A 24770-nucleotide genomic window follows, 5' to 3' on the forward strand; every position below is an offset into this window, starting at 1 on the left:
TTTTATCTAGTTCTAGTAAGCTTATCAATTCTGTATTAATGTATGTGAAGTAGTAATTTAAAATGAATGTGTTTAAAATATTTGGGATGTGAACATTCAGAGTTTTGACAAACTGTATTGGGTAGTGAAGGGGGAGTTTTCAATCTACCAAATGGGATTTTCAGCTTGTTTTATTTCTTGCTTTCTGATCTGTTATTTTCCTGAACAGTTTTCCCCTGGGTTTATGTTGTCATATAACAGTGTCATACAGGGTTTCTGTTTTGATAACTTTGTGCTAAATAAGATATGGGTAAATTATAATTCAATATATTCCTTCAGATCCTGTTGCGTGTAGTTATATTGTAATGTGAATACCGTTATTTCCCAGTAATCATTTTGACGATCAGTCTCTGCATTCATAATGGTTATGCCACAATTGCCGTTCCTTCAGTAGGGATGTTCATCGTGGATCAGAGGGCATGCTAACTGTTGTTAATCGGTACTATGGCAGACACTGAGAAACTTGAACCGAGGGAGGGAAGGGACAAAACAGCTTCAATCTGTAAATTGCATAACATAAAATCTAATGCTTTTAAGGCAGCAATACTACCTCAAAGTTCTGAGAAGTATTTGATTCCTGAAAATAATTAGGATGGGTTATTTCTGTTTTCATGTATAACACTAGCAGTATGTATGTAATATAAATTCCTATCACAGCTGTTGTGGTTTCTGCAGTCATTGATGAGATTGCAGTCCTATAATCACTCCAAGGTATCTATTATTTCTGTTAAAGGATTTGGGAACATTCTGATTTATTCCAATAATCTTATATTCATTTTAATTCTGCACTTTATTTATGCAAATTGCCAGTTGAGGTTGATATGCGAAATACAATGTACTATGTTTTTATTAATGCTGTGCTGTCTGAGATGACATGGTCTGTAAAACTCCTGTGTTTTGGGCTGTCAACTCAGAGACCTGGGGCCTAATTTTATCTCTCAGGGACTCAGTAGGGGAATTTTGCAGCTGCAACACCTGCAAGAATATACTGTCAGGAGCTAAGTACTATTTGTTTTGCCCTTTTTTCCTGGCATATGAGTTTTCTACATCAGACTGCAATCAAGGAGCGGGTTGGAGGATGAGAGTCCAGTTGGGAGATTGAGTGTCAGGGTCAGGAGCAGTGCTTCATTTAAGCTGTGCAGGTTTGTAGCCATGTAGTAACTGGGAATGTGCCATACAGGGAACACAATTGTCACACACAAGCGATCATTCTTCATGGTGCGCTCTCAGCTATGATAGAAAGCATGCAGTGCAACAAACTGGCTGTGTGTCCAGTGAAGAGAAATTGGAGGGATCATTTGGGTTATGAGATGAATCTCTGTGGAAAGTTGAATTAGGGTGCTCAGTTACAAGCAGTGGGTGAAGCGGGTAAACTGGTTGCAGCAGGTGAGTGCCTTTACCTGCCTGATTTCCTGAGACAGGCTGGGGTTAACTTGAAAAAACTGGTCAGCTCTGAGGAATGCAGTCTCATATGACCAAACCACACATTGGCAAGCAGTTTGTTCTTCCAGGTCTTTCAAAATTGGAAAGGACCAGGTTGAATTTTAGATATTTAACATTTTTTACACACCCTTTTGATGTCATCCCTCGTGTTGAATCTGTGAGACGTAGCTCTGTTATTTTGGGTGAGATTGAAAATAGGTTGGGGAGGGATGTATGCTTTCAGCAATTTGATTTCCTACTGCTTGCCTGTATTCATCTCAAAGAATGAAATGATACAAATAATTTGAATTGATTGGAAGTGCATATGGAACAAATTAACTGGAATATCAAAATGAATATTTAATGGTTAAAATGTTTTGGAACTTGAGTACTCCGAAGAGGTTGAGTTTTCAAACCATTGAAAACTTTTCAAGCTTCTCACTATTATAATAATAGTTTGGTGAAGAACATAGTGATGTCCAGATATATGTCATTTAAACCAAAGAATACAGTATGACGTTTTTGTGAGAATCCTGCATCTCTCAATAATTCATTGTGTTGGCATTCAAATGGAATATCTTGCAATGAGCAATATTTGATTTCCAAAAAAAAAAGTTTGGGCAATCTTTTTGTTTCCGTCCCTTTTGTGTGCACTATCAGTTTTAAGGTTAACCTTACGCAGACTTATTGTTATTTTAAGACTCTTACATTTTTCTCTACCTAGGTCTAACAGATGAAGAAGTTGAAATAGCTTTACAGCAGTCGAACACTGCTACCGATGAAGTATTTGGGGCTGTCTCCCAACAGCACTTGGTGCAACCTTCACAACTTGCTGTGCCAAACGGTATGTATTCTCAGGTCTATTAACAGTCAACTGGCCCAACATGGGAGTGAATGGAGCATACATTTGTCCATTCTGAATATAGGATCAGATGTGATTTTTGTTATGCTTTACTCATTAGAATCCGGGCTGTGTTTTCACATATGATACCTAAAAAACAAATTTATTTTAACAGCTTATATTTACACAACGATGGGTGACTGTGATATAGGCAAAAATATAACAAATTGAGGAAATTATCAGGTAATTTGAAGTGAATAAGTCATACTGGAAGACGTTGATGAGCACTCACCATGAGCATCCCTACTGATGTTGCATAATATGACTATTTAAATTGGAAATTCAAGAATTGTTTCAGCACTATGTTAAAGCTGAAATTTTTCATGTGCAGGTAGGCTGAAATTTTCTCAACCTGCTGACAAGCCTTGGTTTGCAGTTAAGCATTGAGTTTAAAATTATCATCCTTGTTTTTAGATCCTTTCTCAGTTTGCCTCCCCCTAGTACTGCTAGGAGTTTACAACCCAGAGAAAGTGAGGACTGCAGAGTCAGAGCTGAAAGGTGTGGCGCTGGAAAAGCACAAGCCCAAAACATCCATCCTGCTGCTGCTCGGATGCTGCCTGACCTGCTGTGCTTTTCCAGCGCTACGCTTTTCAACTCAGTTTTACAACCCACCAAGGTATTGACTCCTCTAATTCTGGGATGATCCTCCACCCCCCTCAATTTAATCATGCCACCATTCATGGCCATGCTTTCAGTGACCTCAGCCCTATGGCCATGAATTTCCTTCCCGTGTCTGTCTTCCTTCCTACTTCACTTTCTTCAAGATGCACTTTGACCAAGCTTTTTTGTCATTTGCCTGAATGTGAAATTATCTTCGGTAATATCCCTGTGAATTAGGATATTTTAATTATCCTAAAGACATTATGTAAATACATTATGTATTTACTTATGTATAGCTAAGGTATAAAGCCAAAGGCATTCAGGATAGTGTGTTTTACAGTTTCATTGCAAAGGTTTCTCACATCGAGATGTGACAAGACTGCACTTGGCACAAAATCTTAACTGTAAGAAACTAAAGTGAATACTTTAGCTTTTCTTATTCTGTTTGCTTTCTGTTCTTGATTCATTCCCATTTCATCTTTACATTAATTAATTTTATTTCTGGCTAAGAACAGCATGATGGCGAAGTTTTTAGTAATGCTGCCTCACACCGTCAGGGACCTGGGTTCGATTCCTGCTTTAGGAAATTGTCTGTGTGGAGTTTGCACATTCTCCCTAAGTCTGCATGGGTTTCCTCCTGGTGGTCTGGTTTCTTCCCACAGTCCTAAGATGTGCAGACTAGATGGTTTGGCTAAAAATGCTAAACTTTGCCCTGTAGTGTGCAGGATGTGCAAGCTGGGTGAAGTAGCCATGGATAAACCCCTCATGCACGGTTACGGGGGTGGGTCTGGGTGAGATTGTCTTCATAGGGTGAGTGCAGACTCAATGGACCGAATGCACTGTAGGAATGCTATGATTCTAACCATTTCTGTTGTGTAAGTTTTTATTAAACTTTCAATCTTCCCTGGTTTGCTCTTCATCCTGGATCACACTGCCTGCTTTAGTAGGTGCGCCACACAAAATAAAGGTGGAACATGGATTAGCTGAAATGTCTGCATTTTTACCCAACCTATCCCAATCTGTAATGGCATCGTCACACTTGGATTATGTCAGATCAGATTTTTTTATACTTTCAATGCAACAAGACAGAAAGCATTTCCCAGTGAAAGAATTTATCTCGTTGGGAGACTTAGTTCACTTGTAAACCTATATAAAATATACAGGACCCAAACAGGCCATTGGTGCAACTAGTCTGTCTCTCCACTCAAACTCCTTCATCATTCCTAAGTCAGCTCAATTAGCATCACCCTCTGTTCACATCTCTTTTACCAGTTTCCTCTGCAATGCTTTTGAACTATTAGCTGAACGACTCCCTTTGTATTATTTTAATTTCATCATTATTTGTGTAACAGAATATTTATCAAAAATGTTTTGCTAGTCCTTTTACTCACCACAATATTCTGTTTTCAACAAGTAAAAGTACCTAGGCTGCTAAAAACTAGCTGCGTAGAATCACTGCAACAGTTGAGATTTTTTTTTGTGCCTGATAAGGCTTTTGTGGATCTGAGGCATTCTTTTGGCAACCTACAAAAAGTTATTTAACAGATGTTCCACTGCAATGGAACAACAAGTGTTATTCAGAGGTTTGTATTACTGCACCTGCTCAAGAACCTCATATTGGGATTGACCAAATAGGACTGAAAACTAAAACGGTTTTCAGTTGCTCTCATTTATTCCAAACTGTCAAATGGTTTGGTCCACTTCTTTCTATTAAAGCTAAAGTGCTCTACAGTTGTCTTATAATTTAATTCTTCAAATGTACAGTTACAAACTGCCAGTACCCTCATAATAAAAGTACTAAAACCTTCTACAGCTGCAATCAGTTTTAACAATGTTAAATGTGGGACCATCACTGTCAGAAGCATTTCGTATTGGATAAGCTGCCCAGGACTCCACTTCTTTACCAATTAACTATAGAATAACATATAGCATCCCCTTCTGACTACTTGCACAAACAAGTCATCCCAAGCTCCGACTGTTTCAAATTGATTTATCATCTACTCCTCAATTATCCATTTAGTAATATAGGTGAGTAGGAAAAATGGTTGTTAACAAAATTCTAATTATTGTAACCATCATGTTTGTATCATTGTCATTGCAATTATTTGTATACTCAATCAAAATGTGATAGAAATCCATTTTACTTGTGCATCTACATCCAAAGTTTTGTTTACCCTATCTATGCTACCAATCTTCACTAACACTTTATTTAGAAATACCCAGATGTGTGTACACCTACACCTGATGTTTACAGAAATCTCCAATCATCCTTTTCATGTGTTGTATTAACGCTTTAAAAGTCAAAAAGCAGGTTAATCTTTTTCATCATAACCGTCTCCTACTGGATCTCATTGGCCAAATCCGATGAGTACATATGACACATTCCTGACTTTATGCCCCACCATCATCTCAATGTATTTTATTTTGTAGTGCTTTATGAATTCTCACTCTTTTCATTGTTTAAGCTGTGCATACAACTAGAAATTTTCTTTATCCCATGAGGGAAGGCAAAACATCTCTGAGGGCATGTGTTTTGATTTTCACAATAGCTGAGTTTCCCACAGTTCAGCTGACTCTCAGCATCATTTGAAGAGGATTGCATTGAACATGCAACACACCAGCAGGCCATTTTGCCCATCCTGTCCATGCTGGTATTTATTTTCTGTTCTGACTTCTCCCATTGCTTCTCATCTAAATATGCAATCATTATCAGCTATTCCCTTCTTCCTCATAAGTTTGTCTAACTTTCCTTCAATTGCATATGGTAGTGGGTTCCACATTCTGACCATTCTTTTGGTGAAAACGTTTCTTCTGAATTCCTTATTGGATATCTTACTGACCATCTCTATTGATGGCTTTTTGTCATGCTCTTCCCACAAGAAAAAGCATTCTGCGAAAACTTGACAGGGTTCAGAAAAGATTTAAAAGGATGTTGCCAGCATTGGAGGGTTTGTGCTATTGGGAAAGGCTGAACAGGCTGGGGTTATTTTTCCTGGAGCATCAAAGGCTGAGGGTGAACTTTTAGAGGTTTATAAAATCATGAGGTGCATGGATAGGGTAAATAGAAAAATCTTTTCCTGGGGTAGGGGAGCCCAAAACCAGAGGACAAAGATTTAAGGTGAGAAGGGAAAGACGTAAGAGGGACCTGAGGGGAACCTTTTCACGCAAAAGGTGGTGAGTGTATGGAATGAGTTGTCAGAGGAAGTGGTGGGGGCTGGGACAGTTACAACATTGAAGAGGTATCTGGATAGGCATATGAATAGAAAGGGTGTAGAGGGATATGGGCCATGTGGTGATAAATGGGACTACATTAATTTAGGACATTTGGTTGGCATGGACAAATTGGACCGAACGGTCTGTTTCCATGCTGTATATCTCTATATAACTGTATACTTGTTTGTTACAGCTGCTGCTTCAGAGGGTTACAGATATGCCTTTCTTGTATTGGTGATTAGTAGTTCCTTAATCTGGTGTCTTCGATTTCAGCAAATCAAGCCTGTTGAAGTCTGATTCAAGGCTCACAGAGATTAAAGCGCTTTGGGTGCATAGATTGCAGTGGTTCAAGAAAGTAGCTCACATTATCATCTGAGGGGCAGTTAAGGATGAGTCGTAAATGGTGGCCTTTCCAGCAAAGCTCGCATCCTAAGAATAAACATGTGTATGGGAATTAATCTTAACCCTCTGTTCAGAACAGGTTCGGAACTCCCCAGCTCTGAGAAACTCTACAAGAATTTTTGAGCTGTCTCATTTTGTCTACCTTGTTTCATAGAAGGTATAGGAGCCCCAGTGGAAGTGTTGTCAAAATCATTGGGAAAGATGTAGTGCAGAAATGAGTGGCCTTCCATCTGGTATTCATCCATTATGTGCTCAGCAGATCATCGAAATATTGTCTAAATGAATAACAGGTCAGAAACTGGGAATGAGATACTTTGCCTCTACTGTGTAGCCCTCAATTTTGGTAAAGGCAGAGTATCCAATCTTTAGAACATGTGCAGTACTCTTGGACAAGGAATGCAACATGGTATCAGCACTGAGCATTGATACTGGGCAATTTACTGAAGATTCACAAATGGGCAAGAGTCATCAGTAAGGAACCTTATTAAAGATACCTTCATTTCTGTATTATAAAAATGTCATTTGTGTAGCAAATTTCTTTCCTAACCCATGAGAGACTTTCAGGCAGACATCACCCCAATTTCAACATCAATCCTCAATGTTAGAAAGATCTCATTAATGCATCAGAAGCTAGTGTACTAGCTGAAGATGGTCAATCAATTGCAGGAGGTGAATAAGTGTAAATTTCTATTTCTCAGCATTGGAAAACGGCATGACCAAAGTCATCAGGCCTTCTTCGGAAACGTGACCCACTGCTGCAGATGTTTAAAAGGGGTGTGAGGCAAATGGTTGTACTCTAGTCTGTCTGATGTTAGTAGTGGGCAATTTATTGGAATGAACTGCAAGAGAAAAAATAAATTGACACTTAGAAAGGCATGAATTAGTCAGGATTGTCAGTTTTATTAAGAAAATATTGTTTCTTAACTTAATGTATTACTGGAGCTGTATAAAGTGTCATTTAGACCACAACTGAAAATTTGTGTACGGTTTTAGTCACTGCATTAGAGGAAGAATGTAATTGATACCGTTACAATTAAAGTTAGAATGAATTTCAAAATCTTACAGTAGAGACAGTGCAGGGGAGATTTGCCAGAATGTTGCCAGGACTTGAAATTGCAGCGATGAGGAAAGATCAGATAGCTAGGGTGGTTTTCCTTGTGAAAGAGGAAGTTAAGAGAACTTCATTGTGGTGTAAAAAAATAATGAGAGGCTTAGATAAAGTGGACAGCGAAGACCTGCTTTCCCTAGTGGAGAATTTAACATGGTTGGTAGAAGAATTAGAGGGGGCATGAGGAAAGACATTTTCACCCAGAGGTTAATGCATGCCTGCAGTCCACTGTATGCTGGAGGAAGAAACCCTCAACTGACACTCATCTAAAAGGAGCTTGGATCTGTACCTGGTGTGCTGCAAGTTACAAGGCTCACAGACCAGGGACTGGAATGTGGTATCAGAATGGATAGCTAGTTTTGTTTTTGGCCGGTATAGACTGGATTGGCTGTTACATAACTTTTATAAAGTTCTGTAACACATCTTACTTTTACGTACACAGCTCAAATTTGAAAATAGTAGACCTTTATTTTGGGAATTTGTTTTTTGAAAACACATGGATATGTAAAGTTCAAAATCTTCACCAGACATTATTTTGCTTTCATGATGTATTTAGCAGTGACTATTTACACTAAAATTGGACTGGAATACTTTGATCTCAATTATCCCATTTTATTGCATTACATGTAAAGACAAAGAACTGGAGACCTGCTCAATGATGCTGAGTGTTAAAATGACTGTGGGGAAAATAACCTAAAGTGCATTGTAAAAATTTAAACAACAGTACACTCGGGGGATTCTGCCCCTAATGGCATTCTTGTTTGTATGTAGATTTGTATTAAAAGAGTGAACAAGGCTCCAGTTAAGTAATCAACCTTTATATAATTCATTTTTAGGATTAATTCATTTTGGGGTAAAGCCAAAAATTACTTGGTTTATTTGTTGAAATACAGAAATCAGTGTATAGATTGCCAATCACTGATGATCATATAAGATGTTTCTCTTAACTATCTTTTCTTTTGGCACACATTCCTAATTTAAAGTGGGTTTATGTGACCTTGTATGCAAACAATGTATGGACACTGGAGAGTTATCACAGTGCAGTTCTTAAATGAGACCTCAAATAGTTTTTAAAGACAAAATTGCTGTCAGAATGCTGCTTTGTGTTTTGAACATCTAGGTTCAGTGTCTCAAACAGGCAGCCTCAGGACTGAGTCCTTGCTACATTTCAGATCTTGCTGGTTTTCAGAGAAAAACATTGGAACTTCAGTTCAATTAACAGGCGATCATGAAATCAAGGGAATAAGTTTAGATTTTATTAAAATTTAAGAAAACGAATACATGATAGTAAAACAAAATTTGAAAAAAGAATTATGTAAAAAAGGGTAAGCAAGGCTGCAGCTTCCCAGATATGGAGAAGCAAGACTGGATCAGCTATTTCAAAGAATTTCAAGCACAATGCAGGGATTAGGTCTCATCAGCTCATCTGGGCCAATCGGGCCAAACCAAGTCAGTTGGGATCAAGGGTCACTGGGAGTGAGGGGAAGGATCAGAGTGCACTTCTGCTAACTAGTCTGATGCCAATGCTCCACCTAACTGAAATATTCTGGTAAGTTATTTAACTCATTTAACAATGATTACATTGATATTCAGCAGCTTATAAAAATGTTCAGGTTTTCAGCAGCCAGATTTGAGACTCTGTATCTGGATCATGCATTTTGAATACAAGACGACCAAAATGCTCAAGCCGTTTGTAGCAACTTTTAGCTTAAAGAAACTCTTACTCTTTAGTAAAAGAAATTAAAGAAATGTAGTTTTCATTGATTTGAATGGCATCTCATTCTATCTTGAAGTGATACTCCAGCCCTACCTTATCTATGTATTTTTAAACTTTATATCTTTCTAAAACATCCTCCTAGCCTTCTGCTGAGGCTGTATTCCTTGAGATTTTATAACTTTTGTTCATACCTTATTGCTTGGATTATTTTTTGTTTTTTTTCTATGCCTTCCTCAATGTGTGTAACATGTTGACCATAGTGAAAACTGCATACATGGTGGGCACTAACTCGTGGATTACAAAGCATTACTCCAAATCTCTGTTCAACTTACACTCTTCGATTCTAACCTTGCACATGAACAATCTGTTGACTTATTTAACTGTCTTGCCAGATTGTTTAGATATTGGCAGTAATACACTTATTTCCATTCCCAGGTTTCTTTCTGAACCTCACTGTGCTAATTCCATTCATTGCTTACTTCTGCCACACGCTTTTCCTCTCAATGTGTAATACTTCACATTCATTATTGAGTCTCATTAGCTATTTGTCTGACCATTTGCATAACCTAAAAGCTTCTACAAATGATTAACTGTATTCTCCGCTCTACTGCTCTTTCTATTTTAGTGTCTTCTACAAATTTGACAAGCTTAAAATTGATTTGGCATCATTTGTTTATGTAGATTAGAAGCAATGGGGCTTCAGCCACCTCTGATAGTCTACTGCCCCCTTCTCTCCCCAGCCCTCACCTCGTAATGATATTTAAACACTCACTGGTACTGTATTAGACCTATTCTGTTGACCTAATATTACTGACAAGAGCATAGCGTAGGAGTGTAGCATTTTGCTGTTACCCGAATGATTTTCCAATTAGTAAGGGCATTCATTTTTTATTTTTCTCAGACTAGGATCTGAAGAAGGATCTCTGAACTCTACTTTCTCTCCACAGATGCTGCCAGACCTGCTGAGTTTCTTCAGCCATTTCTGATTTTGTTGGAGGTTTCCAGCATTTGCAGTCCTTCTATTTTATTTTAGTTTGATTTGATTACATTAGATTTGATTCCCTACAGTTTGGAAACAAGCCCTTTGGCCCAACAAGCCCACACTGACCCTCCAAAGAACAACCCACCCAAACCCATTTTCCCACCCTATAATACCCCTGACTAACACTATGGGCAATTTAGCATGACCAATTCATCTGACTTGCACATCTTTGGATTGTGGAAGGAAACCGGAGCCCCCGGAGGAAACCCATGGGGAATGTACAAACTCCACACAGACAGTCATCCGAGGGGGGAATCGAACCCAGATCCCTGGCGCTGTAACTGGGTCACCCCGTTATTTTATGAAATGCTCTCCCTTTGTTTTGTGATAAATGTGGTGGCCAGTTTTGTTCAGTGGGTCAATGAAATTAATGAGACTAAGTTAATCTTTTTATGTCGCAATCTGATCAGGCTGAGGTGGCCAGTCACTGAATATATTCAAGAAAGGGGATAGTTATTTAGGTTTAAAGGCACATGGGGTTATGGAGAGAAAACAGCAAATATGGTACTGAGTTAGAGGATCAGCCAGGATCTGATTTGAATGGCAGAGCGTATTCAGAAGACATAATGGCCTTCTCTTACTCTAGTTTTTATGTTATGGTGAGAATTGAGGGAATAATGTTAGCTAACCATCCCTGTATAGCTTCAGAAAGAACCGTGCAACTTTTCAATGAACTTGAACATGGTTTAATGTTTCCTCTAATGATTATATTCTTAACTCAGGGATTTGAACCCACAAGCTTCTGGCTCTAAGGCAAGAGTGCTACAGATTGAACAAAACTGCATCAGAATTGATTAGTTTACACGTGTGTAGAAATAAACCTATCTAACCCAGACAGATTTTGCTATTCCAGTTGGAACATGTTTGAGATTACAATATCTGGACATTTTTTAAATAGGAATTTCCCCATCCATTTCAAATAGTTAAAATTACTTGGTTAAAAACACATAAATTATTTCCAAATCAATTTACTAAATGACTCAGTTCAGCAAAAATCTATTATTTTGGCTTATTATCTACAGCTATTAATTGTCATTCTTCCAATTGCACCCCTCTCTGACAGCAAATAACATGTTTTAGTCTGTCGACAGCTATGTTTGTTTAAGTTCCGCATTTTTAATGCTGAATGTCTCTTACAGCTGTGTAAAAATGACTGTTCTACAAGTTTTCCAGGGGCTAACTCTTTCACCTCTGAAATAATTGAATCCAGCCCTTACTGATGGGCTCAGGATATAGCATTTTTTTAAAAAAAAAATTTTTTCTGCAGTTATGGCCTACTTCCTACAGGTTGGCCCATCTTAATAATTTAATTCAGCAAATCCATGAACTGGTATGGTAAATGTGGAATTTTGTGTGAGGATGGTCATCTTATGCCCAATTACATTGCAGATCAATTTCTGCTACTGCTGCTGTATTCCATGCGCAGGTGTGTACTAAACATCGACACATCTCCAGATTAACTTGATTTGTCTGAAGCTGGGATCATGTGTTTCAGTTTGCTGCTACCAATGCACAGAGCTTGAAGGCAGAAGCCTCCAGTGTTGGTATATCTCCTTAACACCATTGATGTTAGTCAACTCTCTAAAGTAACTGGGCTCTGACTTTGACATTTGGATATGTTAATCAGGCAATAATTGATAGGTCATTAGATTTAAGGATGAAGGAACAAAAGAAACAGGAGCAGAGTAGACTATACAATCCCTTTGGCCTGTTGTCCACTCAATCACTAATATTCTGCTTTGACCACTTTCCCACATGTTTCCTATAACTAAACTCAATGATGGAGTATCCATAAGCCCCTGAGATAGGCAGTTCCAAAGATTCACATCTTGTGTAAAGAAATTTCTCTTCAGCTCAATATTAAATGATTAACCGCTTAATTCTGAGACTGTGCCTCTGAGTTCTGGATTCCTTAGGCGGGAAACAACCTCTCAAGTGCCTATCCTGTTGTACAACATCCCCTTCCAAATGTTGTACATTTCAATGAGATCACCTTATTTTAGTTCTGAATTGTGATTGTTATCTGCATATCCACAACAAGCACTTTAGTTAGGCAAATGTTTCAGGTCACCATATTTGGTAGCATGTGTTTAGTAGGATTAGGCACGTGTGCAGTTTATTTGTTTAACATACAAATTTGTAGAATTGGTTTATTTGAGAAGCCTTTCAAATCCACTTTGCATTTATGCTTTAAGAGTTTGTGTGCAGAGTAGCATGAATTATGTCAAGCAGTTTGTGTGTGGGATAACACTGATTAAATCCATGATTCATAAGATTGTAGCTGCAGTATGTTGTATAGATTTTTGAGGGTTATCTTAAGATTTTTTTTCCTTTTATTTTTAGTTTACCTCATGCTTTGCATCAGTCAGTAACTAAGAAAGCAAGGAGCCTACTCCAGAGTGTTTACTGATGCAACTCTGTAACTGGCAACTAGGAGGTGTACAAGAGCAATTTAGAGTGAAACAAGCAGGTGAAGATTGATGCTTTATTGTGTTGGAAACGAGCCTGATGCAAATACACATCCTGTTTCATTGGGTTGCTTTAATCAGGGGTTGTACATGACTGATACTGGAAAGTGTAAATGCCAATGTGATGCTGCAGATGTTTATAACTCTATGCCTAGTCAACAAAGAAATGCTTGAGACAAGAGGTGAATCAAGTCCTTACTTTTTATCACCTATTTTTAGGGAAACCAGCTTTGCTTCTGGAGTTACATTGTTTGAAAGATGCGGTAAAGGATATTTCCTTGTGATTAATCCAGAAAAGAAAGACTTTGCACGAATTGAAAATAAAATTGATGAATGGCTCCTGGATTATTTGCGGCTGTAATTTATTACACAGCATATTATTTTCTGGCATGTGATTATTTACTAGCTGTTATGCACAGCTTGTCGATACAAGATTATTTAACCTCAAGCATAAGATGAATCCTGAATTGAATTTCAGAAGAAAATTCTATTTCCAAGATTTTTGTCTTTTTAAATTCAGTTCAGTGACATTTTAAAGCTAGTATAAATTAAGGATGTTTGCAAATTTCCCAGGTTTTTCTCATCATGTCAATCCATTTGATTATAAAATAAAAATGACCAATTATTTCTGAGCAAATTTGTTTTTAGTTTTCTGACCTATCTTATTACAAATTTTCTTGCCTCCTCCATACCGTTGAAAGTGATTACTGCTGTCAAGCCCCAGGATTGTTGAGATTTCATGTTATGAACCTTTTCAGTATTGGATCTAACCTTATAGAGACCCGTCAATTGGTGAGTCTCGAGTCAGGACATTTGGACTTGGCTACAGCTCCTCTGGTCAGAATCCTGTTGATGGAAAGAAATAGCCAGAAAGTTCCAATGCTCTTGAATATCTGGGTTATTGGGGATATTTTCCTCCTTTAATTTTTTTCATGGGATGCTGACATTGCTGTAAGGTCCAGCACTTATTGCCCAACCCTGAATACTCTTGATCTGAGTGGTTTGTTAGGCAATTGAAGGGGTGAGTTATGAGTCAGCCACTATTGGAGGATGCCTGTGGTGCTATGAGTGTGGAGTCACATAGAAGTCAGACTGGGTAAGGATGACAGATCATCTTCCTGAAAGGACATTAGTTTGTATTTACAAAAACTGATTGATTGTAGTTTTATATTACCATTACTAAGACTAGCTTTCAGTTCCAGATTTGTTAATTGATTGTGAATTCCACTAGCTGCTGTGTGGGAATTGTACCCATGTCCCCCGAGCATTAACCATGGCTTCTAGATGACTGATCCACATTCTCGTTACAACACTGTCTCCTTCCCAACTTTTCTCCAAAAGCTTCACTTGTCTGGTATCACAGCTGGGCTCTTATTCAGAGAAAGAGGTATCAATCTTATGTTGATAAGATAGTTGGATGGGACAGTAGTGCCAACTTTCTTTTCTGCTCCCATCATTCACTTGAGAAATAAATGCTGAGAGGATTTGAAGGAAGTGTGGTGCCAACCCAGTCAATTAGGACATAGTGGCTCCAAAGGGGAGTAAATTAACTTTATAGGATAGGCAGAGGAAGAAATGAACTGATTCTCAAGTAGGTGCACAGATATTTTGTGGAAGAGATTTTAATTTTTATCCTTTTGTTATTAACATAAAAAGATAAATTGTACAAAAGCATTTATCCTGATGATTGTGTTACTTGTTTTCTACGAGAATTGTAGAAGAACTTTTCATTTGGAGTGAGGCAAATGCATTGGATTGGCTCATACATGAAAGCTTAGCACACTGGAGAGTTTTCTGTTTCGTCATTTGGATTAGATTTTAATGTCTCCTGTAATAAGTGTTTATCAGTTGATCATTTACTAATCGATGAATTAACTGATGTAATGAGCAGGACTGCAGCCTGGTAGCAAAAGTGGTCAAAGCGTTGGGATCCTATTTAGAATGCCTTTCAAAAAATACTTTCATTTGCATTCAAACTTATACCTAGCAAGATGGATCAATAGTGACAGAAGATCTCATGTTAAAGAAATTGGCCAAGTGATCCATCTCACTTTATAAATCATGCCTCCTGACAACTATACTGTTAAAATTGTGAAGAATCCAGATTGTCCCAAGACCTAAACATTGGGTGAAAGGAGCAGACCAGGCTTAAGAGGCAGAAAGTAGATAAAAATTGATAACATTTCAACAGAGACTTAATTCTGTTGATCGGTGTAGTAGCCCAGCTAGTTCAGAAAGGATACAGAGTACAGTTTGTACATTTGATTTGATTGTTTCAGTTATGAACAGCAAAAGATTAATATCAAGCAGGCATTTCACTCGCAGTTCTATTTAATTTTAGTAACTGAACAATTGATATGGGATAAAACCAACCTCAAGGAGCAGTGTTCTGTTTAGTGTGCAACACACTGAATGCATACTAAATTAGGAATTGGAATGAATTTTTGATTTAATATACCTTAAAATCTGATTAATCATTTGTGATGTGTAGCGTATTCAATTTAAAATTAGTCAATTTGAGTAGCCATACAGATTAAAAATCTGAATTTAAGATATTAAAGTTTGGTATCAAAATGATCATAGAGTAGGGTTTTGTAACAACTTTGAAATCTGCTTTTGTGTGAATATGACTTTATAACTTGGAGTTTTCAGTCTCAATGCATGATCTTTATGATTATGAATATTTATGATTTTTTCCTGTAAGCTGCAGGTTCTAATCAAGAAAGTAGTTATATTATGATAATCATAAAACATAATTAACGTAATAGCCCACTGTTGGAGGATGCTTGTGGTGCTATGTTAACCCCTAGAGAACTTTCTACTAGAATAAAACACATACAGTGGGGTTAAAATACTCCAGTTGATCATAGAATGCTGCAAATAAAGAAATAGCCTGTTCTTTCGCCCTTTTCTCTAATTTGCTTTGTGATACTAATTAGAAACCTACAGAAAATAATTTTGGCAGTTATAGAGTGGAAGCCTCTTAACAGAACACCTCCCACGGTGAGCAAAACACTCTATCCAGTTATTCTTATTAAAGAAGGCCTATTAAAAAGTATATGGGCTGGTTCTGATTGGCAGTAATGGATCCAGAAGCTGTCCAAGATCTGAATTTATTATTCTATCAGTAACAGTGGGTTTACAGTAAATAATAAATGGGGTAAACCTAAACCGTTGACTCAATTGATATCCTACCAGAAGGTTATACAAAATCTTTTGTTATCAATCATACTTGTCCTTCATCTGTTCACGAAAACCAATCAGTTTCAAAAGGTTTGAAAGGGCTGAGCTACTTGGCTAACTGCATGCAGATTAACCTGAAGCTTTGAAAAAAAATCTGAATGTCTTTGAAAGCAGTACCAAATCACTAGCTGATCCTTTCAAGCAACAGTCCTATTCTACAATGTTTCTGTGAAGCAGGAATTTGTCAAACTGTATAGGATTTGCACATAATATTTTAAAACCTGGTCATGATCTTGCATAACCTCTTGTCAGATTTCAGTTTGAAACTAGTTAGGCTGTTGGGTTGTTTCTTTATGTGTTATTGTAAACTAGGAATATTTCATGGACAGTATATTTTACTAGACTCTGTAGAGTATTTGAATTAAATTGAAAAAATAAATTTCCCCAGTATTAGAGTACAGGTGATGAAGAGCATTGATATCCTCCATATTGACCAGCTAGAGTAATTTTGTCCTGTATGTAATTCAGACACAGGTGGTTCCTTCATGTCGGGTGGCCAAAGTATAGATACTGGCTTTCAAAAGTAATAGCAAAGCAACATGCCTGAAGGACTTGATTCCTTTACAAGTCTCTTTATACTCTGACTGATTCGACAAGCAACTGTTTTTCTTCCTACAGGGAATGCCAGTGAGTCTCTAACGAACCACTAAAGAGATCAAGCTGCTGGTAACTAAGGGTAGGGCTTCTATGGGGAGGGGAAGGTGCTGCAAGGAGAAGATAATAATGATATCCTCTAAGCTGCTAAGCGAAAGTTCCACACTTATGGACTGTTTCATATGCAGATAGGTCAAGACCTCATTATGTTTACTACATAAGCATCAGATCTGGGGCTCCTGTTACTTAGATCTTGAATAAACTGCAGCTAGTCAAATTAACTTTTAGTTTCTGCAGAAAATCGGCTTGAAACGTTAGCGCCGATTTCTCTCCACAGATGCTGCCAGACCTGCTGATCTATTCCAGCAATTTCTGTTTTTGTTTCTGATTTACAGCATCTCCAGTGCTTTTGGTTTTAACTTTTGTGCTTGTTTTCCTACAGGCTATAATCACAGAGGTGTGGGATGACTCTATTTATCAGCAGTAATTTTGAGGGTAGTCTGCATCCTGTCTGTATGGGATCCATTACATGGACCCAGGTTAGGATCTTTGACAAAAGGCCTCCATCCATGGCTCTGGGTCAAAGTCTGTACTTTGTAAAAATACAAAACAATCTGAAAATTGTTTTAGCACAACACAAAGTCTAATTAGGGCTGATGCTTTCAGATCTCTGTTCCGCAAAAATACTTTTTGATGCATAAAAATAAAATATACTCACGCAGAGGGTGGTACGTGTATGGAATGAGCTGCCAGAGGATGTGGTGGAGGCTGGTACAATTGCAACATTTAAGAGGCATTTGGATGGATATATGAATAGGAAGGGTTTGGAGGGATATGGGCCAGGTGCTGGCAGGTGGGAGTAGATTGGGTTGGGATATCTGGTCGGCATGGACAGGTTGGACCGAAGGGTCTGTTTCCATGCTGTACATCTCTATGACTCTATATTTATATTTGATTTGTAAAATGATTTCTGTACTTAAATAAGAAACTTCATACTGTTTTTACATTGTCAGAACACAACAATCTACTTTCATTAATCTGTCCAGTACCTCACCATGCATTGAACATTTCACACTATTTTCATTCCAATATCAAGCACTAAATTCCAATAAAACATTTTTGTCTTTTAGATCAATTCAGTAAAATTGAAGGCAAAATCACAAATGCAAACTAAATTGCTTTATGAAACATTTGAACTGTTTCTGAAACTGTGTCTGATTCCATACAGCTTGGATTTTTCTTACTTGTTGAGCCTCAAAATATAATCACAACTTGCCATTGTTTCGATTGAGTTACTAAATTATTTAAAATGGTGTTAAATCATTTTTAATTTCTTCCTTATTGAATCATTAAACTATGTAATAAAAATCCCCCAAACTAGCAATATGTTTGTTCAGGAATTAACTATATTTAACAATGTAGGTTTGCATTCAGCCCTATCTTTGATGCTGCATGGGTTTGTTCTGTATTTTTCTCCTTTATTGTTTAGGTGCTGGAACTTGATATTAAAAAGATCAAAATGAAATCTGATAGTTATATTATTCTGTGACTGAGCATGAATGCTTCATAGATAAATCATAGAATCCTTACAGTGTGGAAGCAGGCTATTCGGCCCATTGTGTCCATATTGATCCTCCGAACAGCATCTCACCTAGACCCATCCCCCATTCCATCCTTGTAACCCTGCATTTCCCATGGCTAATCCCTGGACACTATGGGGAAATTTAGCCTAACCAATCCACCCAAGCTGCACATCTTTGGACTGTGGGAGGAAATCCACGAAGACACAGGGAGAATGTACAAACTCCACACAGACAGTCGCATGAGGTTGGAATCGAGCCCGGGTTGCTGTGAGGCAACTGTGCTAACCACTGAGCCAATGCACCTTCCATCAGATGACTTCTAATCCTGCTTGTTGGTTTAACCAAAAAGGTCAAAATCGAAACCGGAGTCTTCCAGTTGCTGACCTGATTATCACCTTAACTCTCCCTTACCCACCTGGCTTGACTCTGTGGATCAAATATCCATCTCGCTCAGTTCTGAAAACAGCAAACTTTGTTTTAACTGGCACCTTATCAAACAGCACTCTTGATAAACTGGCAAAAATTATGTACCTCAGAGCCTACCATCTACTGTGATGTCCAAGTATTTACACTGTAAATAAAGTAAGTGATGTGTGTATATTACTGAATTATATTACTTCCCTATTACTTTACATTGATTTTAGGACCAGTGTTGATGTTTTTACGTAGATTTATTTGAGGGATGTTGATGTCTCAAAGCTTTGTGTGGCCAGGATTTACTGTGTTTATGTAAATCTCTGTTATTTGGAATATTTGATCAACTGGCACTCTCCTGATTTCCTGAGTGCTAGTTAATAAAAAGAATTGCTAAGTATCTAATGTCCAGCCTCACTGGAGAAGAGAATTGTAAAGACTGATGACCAAATGAGAGAAGAAATTCTTGCTGATCTGTCTTAATTGGGAAACCTATTAATTTGAAACTATGCCTCCAGTTGTTGATTTATCCATGAGGTGGATTATCCTCCAACATCTACTGTATGAAGCCCCCTCTGTATCTTCTATATTTCAAAAAAATCACTGCTCAACTAAATTTCAATGAATGTAGGCCCAATCTGCTTAACCTTACCTCATATGACACCATATCAGAAACCAGTCTAATTAACCTTCTCTAACCAGCTTCCAATGTGAGTGTACCCTTCCTTAAGCAAGGACACCAGAGTCCACGTTTAGCCTCAGCAAGTTGCTGTACAACTATAGTAAGAATTCCCTACTTTTATATTCCATCTCCTTAAAAGAAAAGCCAGAATCCCGTGGCATTCCTAGTTTCATGCCATACCTGCCAGGAATTAAAATATATTTTAAGACCAAATGTTGATTTTTTTTCGTTCTTACTAAGTCCATAATTAGATGATGACAACATTACTTTCTATATTTATGTAGGCATGTGGGTTATTTGAATTTATGCAGAATCACAGAAATTCATCAATATCCTCAATAATCATCGTTGCTTCATTAAATTTAAATTCACAACCTACAAAGAAATCATAATTTTCTGCACACCAAAGTATTTAAATTGACACAGGGAAACAGAAAAGTTAGCAAAACCTTTTGAATGATTTCTGGTGGTGTAGAACTTAAACATTGCAAAATGAAGACAGAGTTAAAGCTTTCAACTTGCAGTCATCTGGACTATGACACAAGTGACAGACTTGGGAGAGAAAGGAAAGACCAATTTATAAAGCATGAGGAGTGGTGCTAATGGCCCAACATAGTGGCTACCTCATAAATACCTCACAGTATATGAAAATGTGCAAGATTTTAAGATGTGTTGACACATGAAAGCAAATCTTTCTGAAATAAAACTGTTCAGTACTATATTCAATTGACAGTGCTAATTACAATAGCCTCCACAACATTCTACATTCATTCGCAAAGAATTCATTACCTCAGTGTTTTCCTGGTTTCCAGTTAGCTGATTATTGCATTATTGAAAGGTGTAAGACTAACTGTCCCGTTTATGGCCCCTGTTTCCTCCCCCCACCCCATTTTAGAGTCCCCGTTCCACTTTACAGCCTCATGCTGATCAGAACTTCTATTAAGTTGTTGCATAGGCCATACCTCTGGTTCGTTTCAGTGCCTCATGCTCCAATTTCAGTGTGAAAATGATGCTGGACAAACTATAATTCAGTATAAATCAAGACTGTGTTTATTCATAGAAAGTATTTTTGCTCTGAAATGGAAAACAGTACTGTGCAAAGAAGTTGAGACTTTAAAAGGTGAATTAGACATTGCAGTGGTGTCAATAATCCTTTCATTCCTTTACTGTATCAATTGCTCATTGCGCTTTATGTTCATATATTATAGGTCCTCCTAGTTCCAGGTGGCGGGAATATGGCGCCTTGGCAATCATCATGGCTGGGATTGCATTTGGCTTTCACCAACTATACAAGGTACAGTTGTAGTTTTCCCCACACATTTGGCAGAAAGTCATTTAAATTCAAAATAAAATGCTCTCTCTTGTTCGTTCCCAAATTTCAGTTCAGCATAAAGGACGTTTTATATGACGTCCAGTTGAACTGTAAATAAACAGACTTTAGGATTGCAATTATATATTTCATCTTGCTAAATGGTGAGTTGTATCTACAGAACATTTTGAGCTGTGTAGAACTGGGCAGAGGTTGCAATCATGTTGGAGATGATGAATTCAGGCTGCACTTTCACTAAAGTGTAAAATGGAGTCAGAGTTCAACTTAACTTGGAAATGGATGGGAGGTCCGTCCAAGAGAATTTCATTCTTCTTTGCTCTAGAGTGGAGTTAAATCCTGACTCTAGTATCATACTATGTTTGTAATGTAGGTTGTTGCTACAGTTGTAGTGTAAATGTAACTGATTGTAAAAACCTAATTGTTAAAGAATGTTGGCTTAATTGAAGATTTTCTCTCCTTGAAGTACTTGGATATGAGCACACTAAGTTAAATACATCTATGACAACAGTTGGTGACTGGTTTCTATGACTGTACTTCTTGCAGCTCCCTTGTGCAGTGATCAAGCTTTTTGTTCATTTATTCATGACAGTTGACACCCTGATTTCAGTATAAAGTGCATCAGCTATGGAGCTGTGTACTAAATGCCTGAGATTTAAGGAATGTGTATCATGTTAATTAATGCAGATGTGCAAGCCATCAATTTTTTAATGATCCATTTGTAATTTTTTTGAGAATTTTTACAGCATTTTGGAAAAGGCTTTCATTGAGAAGGATAAAAGATTGTTCTTTTGACGAGATCAAACCACAGGTGCCTTTTTCCTCCTGAGGTTTAATTATTTTAGGATACTTACAATTTGGCAAACCAATCAGGACATCATTTAATTGGGGTTCTGAAGACAGTTAATTTTGAACTCTAAATGTTAACACTTTCTTTCTTCCCAAGATGCTGATGGACCTGCTGAGTTTCTCCAGCACTTAATATTTTTGTTCTAGCACCCGTAATAGTTTTATTTTATTAAGACAGTATTTAAAGTATTTTACTAAATCATTGTGACAAGGAAAAGAGGAATCAATGCATTTTGGAACCCCATGTTCCTAAAACTTAAACAGCCAATCAAAAACAGCATTATACAAGAAGTGCTTTTGCTATTGATTCCTATTAGACTTTTATTTATTTACATCTTTATACTGAATCTCAGTTTGGTACAATGCTGGCACTAGGGTTGTCAAGTTTATTGTGTGGCTTTTTTTCAGCTTTGTCTCAAATTCCAACATGAAAATGCACTGGAATGTTCATTATTAAATCATTGTATTTGATTGTCAGTTATTTTAATTAGACGCTTCAGAAATCTGAAGCCTGGAATTTAATATTTTCAGCCTGGCCTCACTAACTAGGAACTTTGAAACAGTCAGAGGCAGAAATGAACATGTTGAGTGTCATTTTGTCCCATTACATCTGTGTCTGTGTTTTTCTGCCTTATTTTCTTTTGCTTATTCTTGCCTGTTCTTCTAAGTTGACCTTTTCTTGTAATTTCATGGTTTATTTTTGCTTTCCATATTTCCTCTCCTTTGCTGCAACTCTTCTGGTCGTCTTTCCCGATCTCTCAAGCTTCTTTCTTTTCTTTCTGATATAGTCCCATTTTTGCTCATTTTCCATTAATGTCTGAACAGACATTGTCCTTATTCCTTCAATGGTGTTCTAATTTTATCTTTTTTTCTCATTATGACTTCTCTCATATACCTTTTGCCTTATTTGATATCACATTTGCACCACGGTTTTCACTTGTTTTCAAGTCTCGTGCCCTTTCCCCTTCCTTTCCTTTGGACTGTTCTGTATCGCTTTCACATCTAATTCCCTTATAGTGATAAATGGCATAGATATTCATCTTAGAGAATTCAGATTAGCACTTGTGTTCTACAACTGAAAGCAGTATTATATCCTGTTGCACAAACCAGTCCCCATGTTCATTGTTACATTTTGAAAACTGTAGTGCTTGTAGAGATTTTTTCTTTCAGTGAAAATATGATGGGTACTTGAGGCTGATAGACCCTTTTGAATGTCATCTGCTTGGTATTGTTAGGCATCTGAGATAGCTGGAACAGTTTCATGAAAAGGCGAATACAGTGTCACAAAAAATGAAGTGCCAAATCAGACTAATCAGCCTGCCAGCATGATTAGCATCAATGTCATTGTTATACTGTTTCTGTGACAGTAGACTCTACGTGTTGTCTGTATGTCAGACAAATGACTTCTCATCGCCATTTTCTGCATTGAGTTCATAACTGCAAAAAACCTGATCAGTGTTGAGAGGAAATCTTTCAGGGATAAACTGAAAATCATAAGGAATGTGACCTTCATCCAGAAACTTGGGAAGAATAGCAGGGATTCAGAGGTAAAATTTCACAGATGACCTGAAATAAAGCCTTCAGGAATATGATACTCATCCACAGAAACCCTGAAAGATTGAACCAGCAATCATAGTGTGTGGAAACCTCATATGATGTGCACCACTACATGCTTCAAAGCCAAGTGTTAACATGCTAAAGTGTTGTGAGAGAAAAGTCATCTAGAAACAGCTGGCAAGTAGGCAATAATAGACTTATAATACTAGTGGTTATGAAATGTATACTCTATTGATCTTTTGGAACCATTCCAGTAAACTCTGACTGTGACACCTGCTGGTGATTTTGTGTCACCTTCATTTCAGAGTGACTCACATTATTGCAGGTAAGCCAGATATGAAGTAATATTCACTTGGAATTGGTTAAACCTTTTTCTATTTATTATATTGGCTTGTGCTCTTTGATAATATATTGGTTGGAGAGTAGTTTTGTTATCCATTTTGGGAGTCATTTCAATTTTTATTTTTGTTCTAGTCAAGCAGCAATTAACATCCTAGTCTGGTGACAGCATACCCTTCATAACTGTATTAAGTATAATTAGATACAATTATCCAGCAAGGCTTTTTTTTAAAAAAAAGCTGATTAAGCAAAAAAAAACAATTATTTTAAGATGTTCAACTACTGGCTGGACTGACCTGTTTTCCTCCCCACTGTATTCAGTGTCAAGAAGTTTGATGCTCATTTAGTGCCTCTTTGAGGCATTCAGCTTTGTTGTAGTGCAGGGCATCAGATACTTGAGTTCATAAGAAAATAATAGACCAATATTCTTATTATCTCGCTGGTATTACTTTCTGTTTTTCATTTTTAAGATATACAAATGTTCAGAACAATTGACTGTTACATTGGGCCATACAAGATGTAATCCATGGAAAGACTGAATTGTATTATTCTGTATTGATAAAGGAACCAAGAGACAGTTCCAAAAATCTGACCACTCGGATCTTCAATTGTAATGTTTGGAGAGTGGGCCTGGAGTTCCTATCATCGAATTCTGTACCCCATGTTCCACAAATCCTCAGAATTATTGCTTACAAAATCATGAACAGAATTCCTGATAAGCTGTCCCAGCCTGCACCATAGGTATTATTGCAAAAACATTCCAACTGACATCATTTATGTTCTGTAATACACAGAGGTAAACTTTTTTTTTCTATTTTTGCTGAGCATTCATCTATCAAAGTGCAGGGAGAATGTTTTCACATCCAAGTCAATGTTTACATGGAGCTTGCTTTTCTACAAGTAGAATTATGATGGTATTAGCTTTTGCACATGTTTGGAGTCACCATTAAATGGATCAAGTGCACACTTGATTAAGTTGCAGCTAATTGGATTTTGCTATTGGTTTTGAAGCTGTTTCTTTAGATGTCACTTTATTCATAAATTAGCACATGGAAACCACACATCTGCTTTCATTGTCACATTTTCCTCATTGTACTGGTTTGAGCTTGAACTGAATACTGTAATGCTTGTTTTGTTAACGCCAGGACAGAACAAGCCCAATTTCTGAGTTTATAAGAGTAGTCATTTCACACTTGCTGGTCCTTTTCACTAATGTGAGCTTAATATGCTTCACTTGAAGCGGAACAGTTGTAGAATTTTGTGAAATGAC

At 37.4% G+C, this 24770-nt stretch overlaps 1 protein-coding gene across 1 annotated transcript in view; it reads left to right on the top strand.

Moving 5' to 3' along the window:
- The window catches only part of pex14 (peroxisomal biogenesis factor 14), a 250989-nt gene that overhangs the window by 146925 nt on the left and 79294 nt on the right, over window positions 1–24770 (top strand). Inside the window, exons 4-5 of the mRNA XM_060852067.1 lie at window positions 2186–2305; window positions 20637–20722. Of these exons, the coding sequence (XP_060708050.1) occupies window positions 2186–2305; window positions 20637–20722 (206 nt within the window). The remainder of the gene's footprint in view (window positions 1–2185; window positions 2306–20636; window positions 20723–24770) is intronic.

The sequence above is a fragment of the Hemiscyllium ocellatum genome, chromosome 37 (genome assembly GCF_020745735.1).
Source record: "Hemiscyllium ocellatum isolate sHemOce1 chromosome 37, sHemOce1.pat.X.cur, whole genome shotgun sequence".
Classification (NCBI taxonomy): Eukaryota; Metazoa; Chordata; class Chondrichthyes; order Orectolobiformes; family Hemiscylliidae; genus Hemiscyllium; species Hemiscyllium ocellatum.